At 39.1% G+C, this 18,114-nt stretch overlaps 1 protein-coding gene across 4 annotated transcripts in view; it reads right to left on the reverse strand.

Moving 5' to 3' along the window:
- The window catches only part of ATP8A2 (ATPase phospholipid transporting 8A2), a 314,007-nt gene that overhangs the window by 239,692 nt on the left and 56,201 nt on the right, over positions 1-18,114 (reverse strand). For all 4 annotated transcript variants that reach the window (XM_042868038.1, XM_042868034.1, XM_042868036.1 and 1 more), the window contains 8 exons: positions 15,143-15,270; positions 14,070-14,181; positions 13,265-13,430; positions 10,784-10,911; positions 10,001-10,078; positions 8,161-8,249; positions 7,344-7,388; positions 6,008-6,083 (listed from right to left, as the gene is read on the reverse strand). In XM_042868038.1, the coding sequence (XP_042723972.1) occupies positions 6,008-6,083; positions 7,344-7,388; positions 8,161-8,249; positions 10,001-10,078; positions 10,784-10,911; positions 13,265-13,430; positions 14,070-14,181; positions 15,143-15,270 (822 nt within the window). The remainder of the gene's footprint in view (positions 1-6,007; positions 6,084-7,343; positions 7,389-8,160; positions 8,250-10,000; positions 10,079-10,783; positions 10,912-13,264; positions 13,431-14,069; positions 14,182-15,142; positions 15,271-18,114) is intronic.

Here is an 18,114-nt window from a genome sequence, read left to right on the forward strand (position 1 = left end):
TTTTCTCAGAAATGCAGTACTAAAATGTGAAATACACCACACTCATTAACCACTAATCAGAGACACTAAAGACGCCTACATCAGAAAGGGAAATTTAAAATGCACCTTCCCTTAGTTAGAGCAGCAGCATTCACAGCTGGCTCTCAGACATCTTCATACTTCTCCATCTACCACATGCTACATCACTGTTTCACAGAGGCCTTTATCTTTGCATAGAGATTTCTGAGCTGCATGGTCACGTGCCACTAAAATAACCACTGTCGCATTCAACATGCAAAGAACAGAGGCTGCGGTTCAAGAAAATGAACAGATTGCACATAACCAAAGAGTAGTGTGAGAAATGATAAGTTCACAGGAAAGCACTGTTCAAGAGGTTACTGCTGCTCCATTATTTCCAGTGAAAGCCATGTAAGATACCTCTACCTCTCTCAAAAATGCACAGCCTGCCAGACTCTCACTTCAGCACCCGCTGCTGCAGACCTTCAATGTCCTTCTCACAGCTGTATCACCTAGCCTCTCTGCATGCTTCAATATTACCTGTTCTATCAGCTAGAAAAAACCTGTCTCGGGTAACATCACTGATTTTAATCATTCCTACATATATATTTCTGCTTACAATCCAGCAGGGTAATTTGCTGCTGCCTTGGTATTTTCACATCTCACAATGGACTTCATGGCAATTTTCCAAACCTACAGCAGCTGATCACCAGACAGAAGCTTAGTTTATCAGGTCAGCTCTTCCACACAATTGTCATTTGTTTCCTTTCTATATTGTTCCAACAATGATATAATATTTATTGCACTGGCATGAATCAGGACAGAATGTTTGAATGTCTGCTTCAGAGCTGTGAACAGCTCAGTCTCACTAACGGCTTTTGCAGTAATTTATCCTCTGCATCACACATTTAATCCCAGCATAAGGAAGTACCACAGGTTAAATGATCCTGCTTAATTACTTGTTTTCCTCTATTTAAAGCAAATCTCACAGATTCTTACTGATGGTCTCTATCAGGCATTCCTCATAAGTTTTATTTTACACTCAGATCTATTTTCTCCCAATTCCATTTCTTCCTTCCTCCTAAATCTGCAGCAGGAACAAAGCTCTCATTCCAGGTTCCTTCTTCCCCACTCCTCTCTCTGGGTGCCAACAGCTCTGGGTCAAAGCTATTGCATCTCTCTGAATAATAGGAGAAATGCCCAGCTTCAGTGATTTCCAACCAGGCAAAGATCTCAGTGAAACAGCAAAGTTTTTATTGGTTATTGCAATGGAGGGCACACACCCCTTTATGGCAAGGGAGAAATCACACACTTGATCAGTGAAACACTTCTCATTATACCTTTTTCTCCTATCACAGGTTTTTCGTTGCCTGTTTCCTATTTACTAGGTACTCCAGGCTTACAATCTATGCAAAACATTTATTAATCCATTTTTCCATATGAGGTCTATCATCAACCTATTGCTTTTAGGATCATTTTGTATATTTCTATGGATACAGAAGGGCAATATTTCTTGAAGCTGTTATAGCTGTTTCATCCTGTGCCAGGCATTCCTTACCCTGCTCTGTATTTTTCCTTCCCTTACTACTTATGAAAGCCATATTTAAGAACAAACCCATATCAGAAAATATCTAAAGGTTACTAAGCCCCAATTCCTGATTTATGGTACCTATTATGTTGTGCTAGCAAGCATAAATTCAGTTATATATTTACATGTATTTAGCAGCCTTTCCCTTGCGTATTCCTTTGCAAAAGCTCGCATTGTTCATGTTTGATCCCGGTGGGTGTTGCTCAAACCCTCTCGACTAATTTCTTACCCTGGTCAGGGTGTCCTAGCTTCTGCTCTATTCTGTTGCCCAGCATCTTTCTTGCAGCAGCCGTTTTGTAAGAAGTTATAAGTTCAGTAAGGGTCTACACCTTGGCACTGGAAGTTTCTACTGCAAAAACACAATTTAACTCTCACAATAAGGGCAGTGTGGAATACCGGATGTGTAACCACTCCTTGAGCAATATATCTCACTGGCTGAACTTAATTCACACCGTGTCTCTAAAGTAAGAGCTACGGACATGTGGAGACAGTCTCATTTCTGGAAGCAGTCTCTGAATTGTTATCTACAAAGCGTTATCTGCAATAAAAATAGATACGCCTTTTTTTTGCCTTGTCTAGAAGGCACAACACTAACCACTATCAAGCAGAACACAGAGCAGTGGTCAGAAAACCATTATTAGAACTTCTCATCCCTCTGCATACATGTTCTCCGTTACTCAGGGGGAATAAACACTGTGCTGAAACTTGGTCTTTTGGAACAAACTACATATCTCCATGTCACACGTGCAGGTCAGCCACTCTGAAGAAACTGCATTATTTTAGCTAGATACTCATAGCCTGAAGTTACAAAGAGATTACATGTAAAGTTACATGTAATTTCTTTATTCACTTCCAGCAGTATCAGATCAGTGCCTCTATTATGTTTCCAGATAAGCTAGATTGATAGATTTCTAAGCAACTTGTCCAAAAGTGTTCAACAGAACACTAAAACACAATTTAAGAACTTGACCTTATTACTTTGAATAAATGCTGCCCGTCCTGCCAATGATAGCTAGTAAAATACTTACTCATTTTATTACCAGAGAGAACTATAACTCACTATCTCAAAAAGATATAAGAATTCCTACTGTTTTGCTCATTAAACTATGTGGAGAATAGCTGAGGATCCAGTCATGCTGGTCACCTCTAGAACAGGGAAGCTGGTAAGGTTGGAGTGGGTGTTTCAGGAACTCACTCAGAAACACATTAAGGGGCACTGGAATTCCAAGTGAATTAAATACAAGTTTTTCTTGTCAAAACCACTGAAAAATAACCAATGATTGAATGACTGTACTTCAATAAAAGAAAAATGTCCAAGTCCCATATGCAGCATGCAAAAAAGCAGAAGAGTAACAAGTATTTCTTGTCAACTGACTAATTGTGACATGGAAGTGCATATGAAACAATGAATTTCTCCATGTGGAAAAAGTTGCACTCATTGACATTCATTGATGCTTGCTGAACATTTATGGAGACCAAACTGTGTGTCTGAGCACAGTGGGGCAGTGGGTGGTGCATTTCAGCAGTGGTGACAGCAACCTGAAAGACAAGCCATGTTCCAGTCAAGCCATGCACAGCCATCACACCAGAAAATTAAGTGTCTTAATCAGATGATCTGCACAAATTGGCTAATAGTGTGATTATGTTGAAAAAGTGTTTTGTAGCTGAGAATTTGTTCTGTCAAATAGTGTAACTGTGCTCTACCTATTTAGTTTCCATGGAAATAAACAGGAGGCATTACTTTTGGAGCCACCTGCATATTATATTTTTTTTAATTTTCATATTGGAAAGAAAATTACTTGGTGTTGAGACAGCTCTAAAAGTAATGTACGCGAGTGGATTGAAAAGAAAAAAAAAGCAATGCAATCTTCACAACCAAAGCAGTGTGCTGTTTAATGAGTGTTGGTAGAAGATAACAGACTGATAGCTCCAGCTGCAAAAAGGCAAATGATTAAAGGCAATTCACTGCCTTGCTGAGTACAGCAGCTTCTGACCCCACAGTGCCGCTAGTGCTGTAAGTCCCATTTCACCACCTCAGTTCTCTAAATGAGTAGAAACTGTCATACATACATGAACAACATCTGCATGCATCAACAAGCTATGAAAATTGAAGTGATCCACATAAACACAGACAATTTATACACCTGAACAGGCTTGAAGCTAAGGGCTAAAAACAGGCAACTTTTTACCCTCCATGCTGTAATCCAGTCCTCATCTCATGGATGCAGTTTGAGAGAGAGACCTATATTTTAAAAGAACGCAGGCAAACTGTTGCACCCATTCTTTAAGTCTTACGCTAAATCATCACTTCCCCACGTGTAGCATCTGTTCCTGCAGTACAGTCAGGCTTCAAAAGGCATCTGTGGTCTACAAGAGGCCCATCTGAAGTAACATAAGGCAGAAATTTCCCCACTGCTTGCCTGATAGCTGATTTAACTCAGCGAGTTCACTCTAACAGTGCAATAACTTACCTGCACTCAAGTTGCCAGCTAAAAGGCAGCCTGGATACCTAAGAGCTGAACGTGATGAACAAAGCTCTCTATCTCAGCTGTCTTTACAGTGACACCTAGGGATACTACCTAAACCCATTTGTCAGCAGTGAATATTCCATCTATCCCACAAAGAAGCAGCTCTACCCTGAGGAGATTAAAAAAAAAAGAAAAAGAGATATCCTAAGGTTAAGGAGCCACCTCAAGGGTAAATGAGAAACTCTCAATCCATCTAATGTATGTCTCTTCTGCTTAGCATACTGAAACATAAAATCACATCTACACACCCCTAAGAGTAACAGATAGTGAGTAAGAGCCCAAGCACATATTACCTATAGTCTGCACCTAAGCCTTTAGTGCAGCAACTACCACTTTGGAGCCACTACCATAAACCATAACTGTAACTGCACATTAATAATATGGGATGCCATCCAAAGGGACTTGGACAGGCTTGAGAGGTGGGTTGATTCCAACCTTATGAAGTTCAACAAGGCCAAGTGCAAGGTCCTGCTTCTGGGTCAGGGCAATTCCAAGCACAGATACAGGTTGAGTGGAAAATGGCTTGAGAGCAGCTCTGAGGAGAAGGATTTGGGGGTGTCAATGAAAGACTGAACATGAGCTGGCAATGTGTGTTCACAGCCCAGAAGGCCAACTGTATCCTGGGTTGCATCAAGAGAAGCATGACCAGCAGGTCATGGGAGCTGATTCTGTCCCTCTACTCTGCTCTCATGAGACCCTGTCCGGAGTACTGTGTCCAGTTCTGGGTCCCCACACACAAGAAGGACATGGAGCTGGTGGAGTGGGTCCATAGGAGGGACACTAATCAGAACGGTGGAGCACCTCCTGTATGGGGACAGACTGAGAGAGCTGGGGCTCTTCAGACTGGAGAAGAGAAGGCTCCAAGGGGACCTTACAGCAGTCTTCCAGTACTTGAAGGGAGCCTACAGGAAAGCTGGGGAGGGAGCTAGATGATGTTTAAGGTCCCTTCCAACATAAACCATTCTATGATTTTATGATTCTGTGATAAACAGAACACAGGAACAGGAGGTAATCCTCATCCTGGATGTAGGTCTTTCTAGTGCAGTTGAGTGCCAAAGCCACACAGGAAGCCAGTGCATTATCCGGAGAGGGATAACAGGAGCTGTCTTCAGGCTCCTTCACCTTGAGGAATTTAATGCAATGCACGGTAATAAAATAATCCTTCAGACACTTGCACTATGATGCATTTCAAGTTGTTAATACTGTAAAGCAAAGCAGAAAGCAAAGCTCTGCAGAGGAAAAACAGCATGTTGTAAGTTTATTTTAGATGTTCATATTAAACTTAGCCTGCCAAATTACAGAAATTATACAGTAAGAAGAACAGTCTGCTAACCAAGTTTGTTGTTTCAGTTTTTGCTTGCCAATATCCACATCCCATACTGTGGCACAGCTTCTGCAGAACAGAAGGGTCATGCTTTTTAATTTTCTCTCTACATTTTACAAGTGATTTCTTCTTCTTTTTATAGCTACAAAGTGTCTAAATAAGAAGAGAACTGACAGTCCTAAGAAGTACGTCCCCTTGGGATATAACGACACAAAAACTATCCATTGCTTTAGGTCTCAGTCACTGTAAGATTAGGCTTGCAATTAAATCCTAATCTGCTATGTTCTTTACAGAATCTCCATCATTTGCAGCATTTTAAGCAGGTCTCAATACAATCACCTTGCAATGCCCTGAATTATTGCTAAAAATAAAAAAAAATTAAAGGTATTTTAACAGGAAGAGGTAGGAGGAAGCCCATTTGTTTCCTATATCTCTCTGTGCTTTCATCTGTTTTATGACAAACCTGTAGAGCAAATTTGATCACAGAAGCAGATTTGTTTAGCATTCAGTTTCAGACTGGTCTAGAAAATAGGGCATTTAAGAGACGTGACATTCACAAAGTAGACTTACATGGTCATTTTCAATGTTTTGCAGCAGTCTTGGGTCATCAAATTCACACGATTCACTGGTAGGAGGAGGTAGCTGGCTGCGGAGCAAGACAAGACAAATATAACAGTAACAATATTGCCATTCTTATCAGTTCATCTCTTTCTATTCATCCACTTTGTTGGAGAGAAAGAACTAAAATAAAATCCTACTGCTCTAGCAAGTACTGTGAAAAGATCATATGACTCACACACAAAATGCTGAAAATAATTGACACTCTCTTCACCACAGCAGTAAGAAGCATTAGAAGAAGCATACAGCAGTAAGAGGTATGCCTGCAAGTGTATTTCAACATTCAAGTGTCAGTACACCTCCTGGGACAGGCGTAGCAGAAACAGCTTTTAAGTGTTCTTAAAATACATTGATTTCAAGTTTCCTCTCTTAAGTCAGTGAATTCTGCTCTAAGTTGACTCCTGAAGGACTCTGAGCCTACGTAATCCAAATCAGTATCTGGAAGAAATTCTAGAAATTCTTTTACAGAGCTGACTAATGGAAGCACATGAGGACAAAAAAAAAAAATAAATAAATAAAAAAATTAATGAAGGAAGCAACAACATGAAAGGAGAGAAGCATCTACAGAAATTCCATCTCAGCAGAAGTAGCAGCCTCTCATATTAACTTCTTCCTGGAAGTAATCACAAAAATCAGAAGCACTAGAAAAGCTTAACTTAGCTCATAAGGAAGTAGTTTCCTAATAGCACTCGGTGTCTACCTGTTTCTTCAGTGGTACTCATACCCCTCATTACCCATATCAGACATTCAAAGCCACATCAGCACTCTCTGGCTCTTTCCCACTTCCTATTAAACTGAATATGCTACACTGACACCTCCTGTGAATGACTTCCTTCTAGGCTTTCACTCCGTCTATGACACTAACACATCTAGCACTTTCCCAGCTTACCAAGTAAAACACCACATTTCAGTTAAGAAATTCCTTTGCTTCCTGTCAACTTTGAGCTTAGTGAAGTGGAGGAAAAGCAGTACATTTATCACTGGAGACTGAAATAAGAGTCACTCTTAGCTTGTTACTTTGTTGTTGGCAGTTATAAACGAGCACGGCATTAGCAGGCATCCATGCCAGGGCAGCCACTGCCTATCCTTCACCCTCCTGTCCCTATCACCTCCCTGTGAAAAAAGCTGCAGCATCACCCACCAGCCCTAGATGCTTTTCGAACAGGAGCCTACATTCAAACACATCGTTTCATTGGGCTTCTTTCAGTTTCAAATTTGAAAGCAGTCTGTTTATACAGTTTGTTCCCATTCTGCTACACAGAATACAAACACGTTGGAATGTATTTACCTGAAGTCCTCTGATGAACGTTCTCTTTCCAACTCCGGAAAATGGCTAAGGGAAAAGATGGGGAAGAAAAATAACAAACCCCATGAAGCATTTATTCCACTTTGCAACTAGAAAATAGGCAGAAGGCAGAGATCAATGCACCATCACACATACAAGCACACAATGGAATCAGGGATTCAGCTTTTCTAAGGTTTGAATAACATTCTCTGTCTTTTGAAGTATCTAAGTTAGCTACCATGAAACTCAAAGGCTATTTTGCATGGAGACCTTAAGAGTAGTCATAAAAAATTAGCAAAGACCAAAGATACAGCATCTGAGAGTCAAAAAGCCAGGTGCTATGAAATACTAGAGTGATCCCAAGAGATCCTTTTGATAAAAACAGAACAAAAATAGTTAAGTGGGCATTGCTCCTGTACAAGCAAGATTTAACTCTTGTCTTCTGACAATTACAACTATCTGACAGTAGTGAAATTCTCACTATTAGAGGGAGTCATGGAAACAAAATAGACTTCTGCCTTTAAGCCACGTAATCTTCCCTCTGCAAAGGGGCCAGAGGGTATTTAGCTCTTCTGTTTTAATTTAAGTCACAAGCAGACAGTTAGGAAGCAATAAGATTATTTCTCTTTTCATGTAAAGTGTTCTCCAGGTTTGTGTTTCACACGTTGTGTCACAGGACACGAAAATGAAAGCTAATAACTGTGATCATAAAATACATTACAGTATACACTGAACAACACGTTCTGATGATATTCTGATCTAAAAGTATCTATATGATCATGCACACGTTTACCTACAGTTTCTAAAAAGTCATACCTACCCATATGTCACTCCAGCAATACTACATTTCTTGAAGTTCATGATATTACATGTTAGTGTACCCGTTTTATCTGAAAACAGGTATTTTACCTGGAAGAAAGAAGTTTAATTTTAACTTGCAAAGTAACAAGACTGAAATAAATGGAAAACAGTTAAGCTTAAGGAAAATTCAAGAACAGACCTAAGACCCAGAAATGTCACAATGCAGGTTTGTCATACCAAAGCTAAAGGAAAACAATCAGGAAAGCTCTTTAATGGTATTATCTCTTATTTATCTGTAAATGCAGCAAGGATCAAGTAGTAGGTATTAATTGCCACAGCTCCAGTTACACTGGCTTGTGCAAGTTCAATGTTCAACGTTCACTGAATCTTTCAGTTGTATTAACATCGTATAGCAAGACAGGAAACTAAAGTAAAGGTTCCTGAAAAATCAGAAGCATAAAAAGAATCAAGGTTCCTACCTTTCTTAAGCCAAAACAGATTAAAAAAAAAATAGATGAGAGCTAAATTCCATGGTGTTTTATCTCTGAATCTAATAAGATTATAAACCAGCAACCATTCAGAAGGGATGGTACTACCACAGGGATCTGTCCATTTAAAGACCAGAATTTTTCTAGATTTGCAGAAAGTTTTTCATCAAGATCTGCAACACAATTCAGTTCATTTTAGCAATGCATTAAATAATCTCCGAATACATAGCATTGGAAGTGGAGCCTGAGCAAGTCAGAAGTCAAAGTACATACCCAAAAATCTGAGAAACATCAAGTTACTAATAATTCTGACCTACAACAAAGCTAAAAACACCTGTGATCAAGTAATTCCACTGAAAAATATAAAAATTCAGCCTAGTTGCATGGAAGCAATACTAAGCTACTTTTAGAAAAGCATCATAAGGGCCAACAAGATACATTGTGCTACATAACATTTGTAGGAAGTCAGATTATTGTAGTAACTTCTCAAAGTCACACAAATACAAATTATATTTTAGCAGTTCCAAGGAAAAGCTCAAAAGATATTGACAGTCATTCTGCTGAGCAGCACACAATGTATTTGTAATGCAAATGTAATTATGTATTTTACATAGACACACATCATCTCCAAGATTAAGTTCACACAAACTATGAAGTTCATGTAGTTTATTTACATACTTATGATTTTACTGGCCAAAGGACAAAAAGTAGGATTTCTCAATGGTACTGCACAATTTCAGTGGCAAAGTTGTGATCTCCAGTAGCTTTGTTGTGGGAAGCCCTTCCATTCTATTCCCTTCTCGCTTCCAGAACTGCATGGTGTTTGTAACAAATATCTTATAACAACAAGTAATATACAATTATTATTAAAGGAAAATGCAAAAGCATGTCAAGGAACACAATATAAGCTAGGAATAGCACTGCATCTTTTTTTTACTTCCATTTTTTGTGTGGCAGTCAGAAACATGAATGACAAAGGAAGGCCAAGGCTGTTTGGGGCTGCTCCTTAGCCAAGCTAAGTGCTGTATATCCTGCTCTGGTACAGACAATCACAAGCACAGATACCTCAAGGACAAAGTCAGTTCCAAGAGAAGGTAGGAAATGCAGACTCTATTCTCAGGCTTAAAACTGCTTGTATGACCTTAAATCTGATCCTATCATGCCTCATACTGGCAAGACTTGGACTAATGAAAGCGAAGAAGTTGCATTAAGCAAGCCACAATGCAAAAGAATAAAGCTCATTTGCACAGCATTCTTTCACACTTTCCATCTCCCCAAACTACACATTATTATAACACTATAATAATAATATAATATAATAATATAAAACTACATAATACAAACATTACACTTCAGAAAATTTTTGCTTACCTGCCCAAGTTCCTCATTAAGATTTGAGGTTCTGGCCATTGCAGGTGTGTCAGTTTCAGGATAATACATATCCATGTCCTGAAATGAGAGCAAAATTAGATGTATACTAGGCAAGTTGAACACTAAAGTCTCCAATCTTTTTGTATCTTATAAGAATTGCTCTATCTTTACTGGAAGTTCAAGGGTTAATGCATACTAAGACAAGGAATTTATCTCTTCTACTTGCTGATATTCAGCTCAAGAGGTGTGAATTTTTCCAGTACATAACTGAAGAAATACACAGTTTGAAGTCAGAACTTGCCTGAATAAAAGTATAACCATTTTGTAGCATAAGGCACCACCAACTCATGTCTTTAGAGAAATATCATAAATATCATGACTCATACCAAAGTGGATCTGAATGCCAACCTCAAGACTTAAAAGAAAAAGACACCAAAAAAAACAACCAAGAAACAACCCCTCCCAAAAAAAAACTTAACACCTCACCCAAACAAGTCTAGTCTTTCTGTCTGCTGTGGCTGAGAGAAGCTATAGGTTATCATGAGTAATTCAGCTTAAAGACTTCCCTCATCCTCAAAACCTAAAATACATGAAAGCAATTATTTATACAGAAGAGATCCCTACAACAAAATCTTTTCATTTTTTTTGTGGAACACAGCACTAACACAAAATAAATCCTCTGAATTTTGCCCTGCTCTCAAAACCAGAAATCCTGGTTAAGATATCAGGTTTTTTACATCATCTTGCAAAAGTGATTGCGATACATCAACTGCTGTTACTTACCCAATTTATAAAGAGAGCTTGGGTGAATTTGACAACTTCTAACGTCACCAAAAGACTGATTGGAATAAGGTTGTTGTACAAGATAATAAATGTCAGCAGATTGTACCCGAAGTTGACAGATAGCATTTCTGTGGACGGAAAAACACAAGACAATCATACAGAAGGCAGAAATCTGAGTGGCACAGAATAGGGACAGCCATCTTTCTGTACTTGACCTGATCATCTTTAGTAGTACTAAAATAAATAGTGTGTTAGCTTAGCGTAAGGGTCTTTTTAATATTGATTTGAATATTACATATATAAAAACTCCCACAGAACACATGCCTGAAGATAGAGCACACTATGCCAGGTGAAGCATAAAATCGTTGAGGCTGTGTATTAGAGATAAGAACACTTTCTGAGAATATTTTGCTGAACAGATGGCAAGATGTGTGATATTCCACACTGTAACCCAAAATTAGACATTTATCCAATGTGTCAAATACTCCAATTAAGAGCCACCAATATCACTCATAACATAGCTTTACCCTTCAGAAACTATCCTGTATGTCTCAGTGGAATTAAAAACAAAGAATAAAATTTGTTCTAAAAGCTGCCAGCATTGGCAGACTTGAGAAGTCCTTCATTCTAAAGAAATATGAGCAAGCAAGATGACACAGACATCCGGAGAACAAACTAATTGAATCCTGCTTAGGCAGAAGTGCTGTTAGTAACAGAGCCAATGTTGGGCAAGTCGCCCAAATAGCACAACTGCTCTTAAAGGGAAGGAAAAGCATTTATGAACAGCAGACAGAAAAGAAATGGTTCAGGAAAGACATAGGATAACAGCTCTTCTCCACGGCGCTGACCACATCCTCTCTACAGTAGACATAGTCTCCATGTTTGCATTTTGCACTGTTATTGAATTTTAGGAGGCATTTTGAACAGCAGAGCCCAGTACAATGGGGTCACAGCCCATAACTTAACCTGAGATGAAGGCAGAGCAGCAAACTACGAGGAGACAGAAGCCAAAAAGCTGCCGTTTGGACTCAGTCACCTCCAAGTGTGAACATGCGAGTTTCATACCCCTTATCAGTAAACATGAAGAATGAAAGCACACTTTACTGGAAAAAAAAGCTTTTTCTAATACAACCTTTACAGAAATTTGACATTTAATGAAAATTCCAGATCAAGCCTGACAAAAGTATTTCCCATGTATAATAATTGCAGAGGTGATGGAAACTGTGTGTTCATTTCCAGGAAAGCACCTATAGAAACTACTTTCTCATCCTTGTTTATTACAGGTTGCACCTGTTCCATGTTAGTTCAAGCTCACGAGTTTGTTTCACTCATCTTTCCTTCCTGCCATCTGAAGGCATGAATTTAAACTTCCTCATTAAAAACCAAGGTTGAGGGTACAAAATATAATTTGAGAAATGCCAGTGTTGCTACTAGAAGACAACACTGCAACTACCACAAATTGAAGTCAAGCCTGAGGCACTTCCTGCTCTTCCTACAAAAGCTTTTTTCCTTTTTTTTTTTTTTTTATCATAATTGTGCTTTGTTGTAGAAGGGCTGAAGATACCTTTTGCCATCTGTTTGTACCATCACGAGCAGAAAGACAATTTGCAGTGACAATCATTTTCAGATCTGCATCTCAAAATGTTTTCAACAATACACTTAATAATCAGACAACATAACCCCCAAAACAGAAGTCTAATGAGCAATGATGCATTTCATTCCTAAGTGTTTGCATGAGATTCATTTTTTATATCTGAACTAATAAATTCAAAGAGTACAGATGAAACCAAAAAACCCCTTTAAGCATACTAACCAACCAGTTTTCTCATTACAAATGACAGACATCAGAAGCCAAAGCAACTCAAACGTCACCAAAATCACAAGCACCAAAATCACAAGAGTTAGCATGCACTCCAGTTCTCCACAAAAGATCAGCATGTAGAAAAACAGGGGAAAAAATGCATCAAGACAAATCCTTTTCTTCCAAATAGAAGCAAAAAGCTGAAGTCAGTCCCATCAAGCCAGATACCTTCTATCTTACAGTCACGTACAATCAATTTGTGATACATATGGCAACAATACATGTTCTACTCCAAAAAAAATTCTGTGGAAATCCAGATGCATACAATCTCCACAGAGGTGAACACCAAGTGTGAGCAACAAACACCACTCTTGCCTCTTTTCTGCTTGTTTCCTGCTCCCTAAGTGGAAGCCCAGTGATATTTACCTAACCTTTAAAACATTTTATTAACAGCAGCCTCACTGGCCAATTAACTTAAGCCAGCCTATATGCAAAAACAAACAAACAAAAAAAACCAACCAGCCCAAAAACAAAACAAAAGAATCAAAAGTTAGTAGCAAGCATTGTTTCTTATGTTTCTTTCTTCATCCATTTCTTACTTTGTCAATTCATTTGGCAGAGTTAAGACCCTGGATGTCCATACAGTCTGACACATCCCAACACACAGCCAGTATACTCACTGTTAGAGCCAAGGTACCACACGACTTCGCCATGTGTTCTGTTCCATAATAAGGCACCTACAGAACTCACAAGGGCCATCACCAGGAGAATACAGAACAAAACCAGGATCTGCATGTTGGTTACTTTCTCCACATTTGATCTCTTCAGAGGTGCTTTGGTTGAATTCTGAACAGCAACAGAAGCAATCAGGTAATGGCTTATACCAATAGTTGCAGAAGCAAATTCATTCTTCATTTTTAAGTCAGTTATAGAACTTAATACTTCAGCTCTATGTAGATCAATTTTGTATACAAAGACCAGAAAGGTCAGAATAGTAGCCAGGGCTCCATACAACAGCTAAACTGACAAAATATTGGAGGAAGAGAAACATGCAGTACTAAAGATCTCATAGATTCTCCTAGCTGCCCATTGCTCCCAATGGCCATCAGCAAAGATGAGCAGAAAAAGCACTCCAAGCTCCCTGCCATTAAGACAAAGAAAAAACTTAGTCTTAACCTGTCTATCTTCAAGTGTTAAAACAGTAGGCAGCCATTATCATTTCTTCAGCTGCTAAAGCTCAGTTTTAAATGAGCCAGTAGACAATCTAAAAAATAGAATATAATTAATTTTGGTTGCATATCAAGTATTTTAGATATACACCTCCATTAGTTTTTGTACATATACAATTTTAAGTACAGTAGTATCCTTGCACTCCTCATGCTTCTACTTAAACAGCTATAATGAATCAAACCATTTCACGAACTCCAATATGAAAGACAAGTTGAACGCAGAAAAAGAACACACTCCAAATCTTTAAAAACTTACCTGCATGAGTTTTGTATCAAATCCTGTATACACAACAATACCCAACACCCATTGAGTGTTTCTCAGTTGTGCACCTCTTAGCAAGATCTGGTCTGGACCAACTGGAACTGGGCTGCAAAGCAAGAAGCAAGCAAGCATCTCTCAATTCTCAATAATGATTTAGGAAAACAGTTCTCCTTTCAGCTTTAGCTTCCTCCCAGCTCAAGAAAGAAGGGGAAGCATTTTCCCTTATCAACTTATATTGTCCACCATCATATAATTATACATACAATATATAGGTTTCACTCCTCTGTTGAAAGCCTAATCTATGCTAAGCAGAGCAGGAAGAAGTTGATTCTAGGGAGCACCTCTAGTTTCCCAGCACTTGAGAACCTGTGGCAGCTCTCTTTCTCTTTCATATCCAAGACAAGGAAGCATCACACTTGCAAACAGACTGTCCACTCAAAGCATGCTATAACTGTATACACATCATTAAAGAAGCATTTTGGAAGAGATGCATTACCCATGTGATTTTTCAAGTAATATGCAAGTGATCTTTTACTCTTCTCGCATCTGTCACTATTCTGCTTAGTCACTCAAGTAGTACAGTTTTGGTGCAAGGAAACCTGTACAGTAAGATGAAACCTGTACACTCCTGCTGACGCTTCAGGTTCTATTATTTATAGTCCTAAAATCTATTTTCTCAGAATTTCTTTCCTTTCAAGAGTTGCAACAGATCCAAGTCATACTGACAGAAACTCCAGATTCTGGAATCATTTTCAATATGGAACTGAGCTTGCTTCAGCTTTAGCTCCTGTCAGAAGATAAAGTTTTCCAGTATCCTCTGCACATCTCCTGTTGCAAGACAATCCTAAAAATAAAACCATTTCCTTTGCTCCTCCCAAAGTATCACTTTAGGTAAAGAACAACTATGATTTCAAAGAAGCCATGTCTCCCCTAGCAAACAGAAGACTCCACAGAAAGGCAAACCTACTCCATCTAAAAACAGATATACGATCAGTGTTGCAGAAGAAAAGCCTGCAGAAAGCATTTGTCATAACCAAAGGAGTCTACGACTGTTATCAAGCTGATACCTTTGACCATCTAAGCGTAAGGTTCCAGTGAAGTCATAGAGATGACGGTTTGGTCCTTCACATTCTATCCTTCCAGATACTTTCATCAATTCTTCTTTTGACTGGAGACTAGCAGTCTGAGACAACCCCTGCAGAGACCAAACCAAAGGAGATTCTTGTCAAAAACTGTTAGAAGGCAAGAAGATAGGAAAAGTTACTTTCTTCTAATATTTTATAATTAAAAATTTGCTTGAATGTTTTGTTGTTCTTCCTCATTTTGTGTTTTTATTTTCAGATGAGTATTCCCTAACTTTCCTGCAATATTTAATTATTACAGGCACATGTGAGGCTGCTTACAGAGATTGCCTTACATCCCTCCTACACAGAAAGCCTAAACAATCTCTCTGACCAAGAGAATCACATAAAATTCATATCCATAAACCATTAAGTTACACATGTGCAGGATGAAGTAGGAAACAAAGAGCCTAAAGAGGCCTGGCTTTTCTCTCAAAGTACAGCTCTGCTGATGTATTGCTGCTGTTAAATGTAGTCACCCTTAAGTGTAGACTCTTATAGGTCAGTACATGCATTATGCTCTGACTGAACTCAAGGTTAATTTTCAATCCATTATGAAGCTGTAATCTAACATATTGCCACTCCACCTCAAGGATTGCACACACAATATTCCGTTGCTTTTCAACTCTGAATGCCTCCACTTGGTTAAGAGTGATTCCATTTTAGTTTCTTTTGCCAGATTGACCACAGTACTGCAAGCCAGAACAAATCTTTAAGAGAAGTTCCCCCCCCGATCAGTTGGTTTTTGTTTGTTTTTAATACTGCCTTTTAAGCATGTGTCCAGAAGCAAATAAAATCTGACAGGAAAGTGTGATCTGATCTACTGGGTTCTCAGAACAGGAAGCCATACTTTCACAAGTGTATAGCTTTTAAAATGCATATAGATATATATATATTTAAATAGCATATATATATATATTTAAAGGGGAGCTCTGCGGAAAGGGACCTGGGTGTCCTGGTGGACGACAGGTTGGCCATGAGCCAGCAGTGTGCCCTTGTGGCCAAGAGGGCCAATGGCATCCTGGGGTGCATTAAACAGAGCGTGGCCAGCAGGTCAAAGGAGGTGATCCTCCCCCTCTACTCTGCCCTGGTAAGACCTCATCTGGAGTACTGCGTCCAGTTCTGGGCTCCCCAGTACAAAAAAGACAGGGATCTCTTGGAAAGAGTCCAGCGGAGGGCCACGAAGATGGTGAAGGGCCTGGAGCATCTCCCCTATGAGGAAAGGCTGAGTGAACTGGGTCTGTTCAGCCTTGAAAAAAGGAGACTGAGAGGGGACCTGATCCAGGTCTATAAATATCTAAGGTGTGGGGGGCAGAATGGCGAGGCCGGACTCTTTTCAGTGGTGAGTGGAGACAGGACAAGGGGAAACGGCCGGAAACTGCAGCATAGGAAGTTCCGCACAAACATGCGCAAGAACTTCTTTACAGTGAGATGACGGAGCACTGGAACAGGCTGCCCAGGGAGGTGGTGGAGTCTCCTTCTCTGGAGATGTTCAAGACCTGCCTGGATGCCTACCTGTGCGACCTGCTGTAGGGAACCTGCTTTGGCAGGGGGGTTGGACTCGATGATCTCTGGAGGTCCCTTCCAACCCCTACAATTCTGTGATTCTGTGATTCTATGTACACATAATTTTGAAATACTGATATAATCAAACTCATTTTTTGTAACTCTCTCGGAAAGAAGACAAGGATTCTCAACTGTTTCTAAACACCATGATGAATAGGATTTTGCCAGCAAAACTAGAAATATCTGACCAAACTCCATTACATACCACAAACAGGGAACAAATTAACTGAAGCATAATGAAAAGCTCCTTTGAGCACTCCAGAGGGAGAAGTAACAGAGTGGTGTATGTGACAGCAGAGACTGTAGCTGTGACCACAAGCACAAGCATTTTTCATGTTTTTAATAATAAAACCAGCACTTGAGTACTTGAATCCTGCTTATTCTTTGGAAGCACAGTGTACCAACACAGCTTCTTGATAAAATTCTTTTTACTAAAATACTAAGAAATGTTTGGGTTTCCCAATATTAGCAAAAAGTTGTTTGATAAAAATTCATCCATCAATGGGCATAAATTGCTTAGATTTTCACCTCCAGTTTGAGGACTAGTGCTGTTACTTCACTTTTAGTACAGAGGATTTTAGATACCTTCCCCAAAATAAAGAAAAGTTAAAAGAAAAAAATTTCACTCAAAAAAAAAAAGTTTTTGTTTTCAAGAAGTGCTTTTACAGAAAAACTCCACCCTTAGGCAAAATTTTATCATCATTTAGGGAAAACAAGAGGCACAAATAGATGAAAAAGATGAAAATAGATGAAAATTCACCACTGCTGGAAAGTCTATTATTCCAAAAGCTATCCCAACAGATCCCACTTATCATTTTTTAGTTTTTAATTATAGTTCTGTATCTTCCAAATATAAATGCAAGACCTACAATTATTTCTCAGTACAAACCATATGCCAGAAAAACCATGTCAGACTTGTCCCAACCACAACGTCATATACATTTAAGAGTGACACCTCAACACCTTCTCAATATTAGTGCTACGCTCAATTCAGCAAGGCAGAGTCAAAACCTATTTCAAGTGTTTCACACGAGTCAGGTTAAAGTTAATGCTATCATAACTGGCAGGAAAACTGGTCGAAGCACCCCCTGGACCTCAAGCAAAATACCATCAAGGTCTACTGGATTTACCTTTGCAAACTTATAACCTCCCTGTTTCCTTCAGATTAGCTCCTTAGACTTGTACACAAACCATTGCTTGGGTTCCTATCTGTTGAATAAAAAGGCTTACTGTAACCTGGAAAGAGATGCATATTTTGTTTATTTGTCTTGTTTTTATACAGCACTAGTACAGCTGTCATACAGCCCACAGTCTGCTTAGTAGATAGCACTACACATGTAGAGGAAAAATAT

Source organism: Lagopus leucura, unplaced genomic scaffold, assembly GCF_019238085.1.
Source record: "Lagopus leucura isolate 7727_CA_CO unplaced genomic scaffold, USGS_WTPT01 Super-Scaffold_100001, whole genome shotgun sequence".
NCBI lineage: Eukaryota > Metazoa > Chordata > Aves > Galliformes > Phasianidae > Lagopus > Lagopus leucura.